The 4,747-nt window shown below is 35.4% G+C and overlaps 1 protein-coding gene across 2 annotated transcripts in view; it reads right to left on the reverse strand.

The window, feature by feature from the left end:
* The window catches only part of LOC111438136 (1-phosphatidylinositol-3-phosphate 5-kinase FAB1B-like), a 13,284-nt gene that overhangs the window by 6,008 nt on the left and 2,529 nt on the right, over positions 1 to 4,747 (reverse strand). Inside the window, exons 4-9 of one of the 2 annotated variants that reach the window (XM_023076093.1) lie at positions 3,419 to 4,114; positions 2,844 to 2,997; positions 2,323 to 2,670; positions 1,444 to 1,759; positions 947 to 1,314; positions 426 to 757 (exon numbers count right to left, since the gene is read on the reverse strand). In XM_023076093.1, coding sequence (XP_022931861.1) covers positions 426 to 757; positions 947 to 1,314; positions 1,444 to 1,759; positions 2,323 to 2,670; positions 2,844 to 2,997; positions 3,419 to 4,114 — 2,214 coding nt within the window. Of the gene's footprint in view, positions 1 to 425; positions 758 to 946; positions 1,760 to 2,322; positions 2,671 to 2,843; positions 2,998 to 3,418; positions 4,115 to 4,747 lie in introns of both variants that reach the window. The other variant, XM_023076085.1, reaches the window with a different exon arrangement.

The raw sequence follows: 4,747 nt of genomic DNA on the forward strand, positions 1-4,747 counted from the left end.
TTTTTTTTTTTTTTTTTTTTTTTTTTTTTTTTTTTTTTTTTTTTTTTTTTTTTTTTGAGAAAACAGATTCTTTAAGAAAAGATTTCCGAGCTTATACTATTTAATGCATAATATTTTCAATTTATAAATAGAAATTTCTAGTCTTAAAAAGAAAAATAACAAAGAAAAAACGTTAGTTCAAAAGGATGATGATAGTAATGCAGTAACAAGTTTAATCCAACCGTCCAAAGCATCTCTTCCTCCAGCTTTCAAAGTTGTGGAGCTCATGTGATTTCCATTTCGATAATGAATTGTAAATATCACATAGACAACGTTTAGGAAATTAAAAATCATATATAAAGTAAACTAGTTAATTTATTGTCATGCTCGAACTGATATGTGAATCAAACTTCAGAGCTGGAGAAATAAAACTATATAAATCATACCCATAGAACCGGAGACAATCTCTATGAAGGAAATGGCCACAACCTGCAACACGGCTGGCAGCTGCATTATTTGAAAAGCTTAACTCCAAAAATTTACCAAAAGATAAACCCCAGGCAGCATCAGACATAATAACTCTCCGAGTGGCTGGTGGGAAGCCATTGGTCCGAGGGCACTTCAGACACCGGTGCCACATCCAAATTTTACCTTCGGGTTCTCCTGGTAAGAAAAAGTCTGGGAGTTTCTTAGCAGATATTGTAAGGCTGCCTTGTGGATGTGTATAACAATTCACATGTGCCTCAGAGGGCATACCACACGAACGACATCGATAATTCTGCAAGAAGATGAATGATAGTAATGATAACACTTTCAGATAAGAAAAAATCTTTTACTACCTGATACTTTTTTCTTTTTTATTTATATGAGACACGGATAAGCATATTTTTCAAAAAAGGCAGGCAAACCCTGAAGGAATATTACGATCTCCTTCCTATTGTTAATAATCATTAGAAGACTATATTACCTGATCAAACAAACGATCCCGTAGAAACCGACCCAAAGGCTCATCAAAGCTCCCATAGTATTTGATTCGTAAGAGATGAGCACGATCACAAATAGTTCCCTTCCACACACAACGTGTTGACAAAGACACCAAAATGTTCTGTTGGTCAGAAGGTGACAAGGGGAAATCTTCCTTTGAAGATTTGGTGGTCACTAGATTAGTACTAGAGCTTTCAGGTCTTTGAGATGTTGAACCATTTGAAGCTTGGGTATTTCCATCCAATGCATTGCTGCTTATATAAATAGAGTTACGAAGCTGACTTGAAACCTCACCTTTACCAGAGATAGGAACTGTATCATCATCTTTGTTGTCCAGACTTATATTTGCCTCTGAGGTAAATTTGGAGGAAAGCATATTATTGTCGGAAATAGAAACATCCTGCTTCAGAAAAGACAAGGAAGTGGAGGAAGCATTGGACTTTAACAGCCTTAAAGAGTTCAAATTGACGACATTATTACTAATTATAGATGAGTCTCTATTCGGAACAGCATCTTTTCCATATTGCCCAATTTCCATGCTAGGTTTAGGCTCTGAAGACTTGTCTGGCGAAGGGCAAGTAAACCCAGGTATAGCGGAGATAGACCTGTCTATATTTGATGGATTATGAGGAAGGGCAACTGTTATTGGGGAGTTCAATGGGAGCTCTGGAACTGAAGCACCTTCATCAGCCAGGAAGCATGTTTCTAGAGCCAGATGATAGGCAGCAAAAGTTGCATATTGAACAACATGCTTAACTTTTTTAAGTTCATCTCCACAGGCACCCCTGAGCAAAATCTGAAGGCAAAACAATTAGTCTCCATTATCTCTGATAGTTATATCTCAGAAGTTTGTTCAGGTAACTTTGCAGAGGAAAGCATAGGCTAGTTCTACTGAAAAAGTCTACTGTAGATTAGTATTACCATGCCAATTTGACACATCCTATAAGAACTCAACTAATTGAAGACAACACTAGAAATATAGCAATCAATATTGTGATATCTCAAATATGCAAACAATAATTACTTAACCTTTAGAATTATGTCCCAGGTTAAAAACAAGCAATACCAATGTCCTGGTCTTTTCACCCGAGATATGTAAAACTGAGAATTTATTATAATAGATCTGTATAATTCAGGACTTAAAATTACAAGAAGATACTTTTAGAAAAGTGTCAGAAAGCATTTAAATCCCTTTTTTCTCATGACTTAAAGTTACACTGTCATGAAAAATGAAAACTATGTACTATTTAGACAAATATGTATTTTTTCACAAGAAGTAAATAATTAAGAGCATGACTACTTATGCCGTTTAATCTCATTTTTAAAACATATCTCTCCTGGTTGATAGCATAGACTTACAGTACAACATAGAGGCTTTGGACATCCCTCAAAGAACATCAGAGTCTTCGTTGTTTTCTTGCCAGCTTGGCCATCACCACTATAATGCTCTTCAACAAATGTCTCCACACGAAATACATCACAATAACCAAGCTTCAGCGATGCAACATGATCAACAGTAGGAATTATACTTGCCCCGGTGCAGCAAGCAATACGCTCTAAAAGGGATCTTTTAATATTTAGAACAAGAGTGATGTTTTTTGAGAGAAGGTACTCTTGAGCATGGCGAGACACTGATTTCTCTACCAAAAGAACATTAGGATGATGGGAATCAATCTTAGCAACAGCCATCTTCAAATGGTCAAGTTCCTGGATGTACATACAAGGAACCCATTAAGAAAAAGAAATATTCTAAACTTCATAAATTCATAATTAGTGACCTGAGTACATCAACCGGACGTAGGGTTGAAGTACAAGAAATCTACAGAATCAAACTTCGATATACAAACCTAATGAAAAGGATAAGGGTAAACAGTTTGAACCTGCTGCAACAAAGTATCTAAACTTGACAAGTGATTGGTAACACGTTGATACTCCAAAGCTCCCCCTAGGACGAAAAAGCACGGTTTAGATATTTCTCTCGTCATCCGCCGGTGTGCTACATTCTTCTTGCAAATGATGCCTTTAACAATAATACTGCAAAAGAAATAGACTCATGTCAAACCAAAACCCTTTACAGTAACGCAATACCATAACTCCAATGGGAAAAGAAACACACAACATGTAGTCATACTCATACAACGTGGTAAAACAAAACGTATTCGCTATTAAGCACTACTTGGGTTGAATCTAGAGAAGCATTTCAAAATATGGAACATGCATCAAATGTTCAAAGGAAACAAACACCTATAACTAATGAAAAAACAGAAAAAGAATCATGGGAGTAATATAGCCCCATAAGAAAATAACCCTGTAGTCCTTCATAAAATAGGTACTAACTTGCTGGCATATAAACCTCATACTTCAGTCAAATACTGAGCAATTTTCAAGCAATCAATTGACATTCATATATCCATACAATATTATGGACCTTCATAGGTCCATTGAGTAGCCTTACCTCTCACTACGTTTTCCACCAGCAACGTATTTAACCTTAACATATCCACCAGGATCCATCCCTCCACTCTTGCTCGTATCTGGCTTCAGAACTGCAGCTGCTTCCCAGGACAGATATGTTATTATATCTAACCAACCATCTTCATAGGGTTCATCACCTATAGGAAGATTCTCAGCCTCCAAAAGTTGACTAACGAGAGCTCTAAAATGCCCTTCTACCACGTTTTTTGCAGTTTTCCTGTGCTCCTCGCTTGACCTTCCCTTCACGGGACATTCCCCACTGTCTAAGGAAGAAGGTACATATCCCCATTCACCTGGAGCACAGGAATCATCATCATCATCGAGTAAAAGAGTTTTCTCATCCTCCTCATCTTCTGGCTCTGGAGGAAGCCAGAGAATCCCATTGTTCTGGAAATCCATAGCTTCATTATTCGTATTTTGCATGGCATAAGTAGGAAAATCACATTCAGAGCCTTTATCATTTTCATCAGAGTCTTCACTAGATTCTTCACTATCCCTTGGACACTGATTGTCAAACATCACTGGTGAACCCTTTTTGCTGATGTCTTCTCCATCAAGCTTTAAACCTTCGTCAGCGTTAACATCACAATAATAATTATCAGACTGGGAGATATGCCTGGATTCAGAGTCTGAGCGATACATTCCATAATAGTAATCATCCTCCTCATCATCACTCCTAACAAGAAAATACAAAAGTAAAATAAATAACTAAAATATAAAAGCATTAACAATTAACGATGATATGAATACAAACATCAGATCAATACATGACAGAAAATGATATCATCGTCTGTATTCACAATTAAAGACATGCATCAGCTATAGCATGCATATTAAGTAAGAATGCGACTATAAGGACACAGGTAGAGTTTCAAGAGAATTAGAATAACCGTAGGTCCTAATAGCATCATCTCACGCACAAATTAAGAGAGAGATCTAACAGATAATTCGAGCGTGCTTACAAGGTTTCTTTTTTTTTTTTTTTTTTAGTTTAGAACTTATCATAAGGATCCATTCAAACTCTAACCTCCAATAATACTAATTGAGAAGCCAAAGATACTTGAAAAGTTAGAAGACAAGATTTTTTACTAACATTATGTTCAACAATAACATAATACAAAAATTTTAATTCATATTTTATTTTAGAGATCAACTCTCTCAATATTAAACTTTTACAAAAATAATTATCTCAGTTTTTACTACATTATTTCTGTAATTAACATTCACTAAATGTTCTCTATCTAATTTTAAATAAAATAAAATAATGATAAAGTTTTTTTTTTTTTTTTTTTTTTTTTAAGTTAAAACT

Source organism: Cucurbita moschata, unplaced genomic scaffold, assembly GCF_002738365.1.
Source record: "Cucurbita moschata cultivar Rifu unplaced genomic scaffold, Cmos_1.0 Cmo_Scf00003, whole genome shotgun sequence".
Taxonomy (NCBI): domain Eukaryota; kingdom Viridiplantae; phylum Streptophyta; class Magnoliopsida; order Cucurbitales; family Cucurbitaceae; genus Cucurbita; species Cucurbita moschata.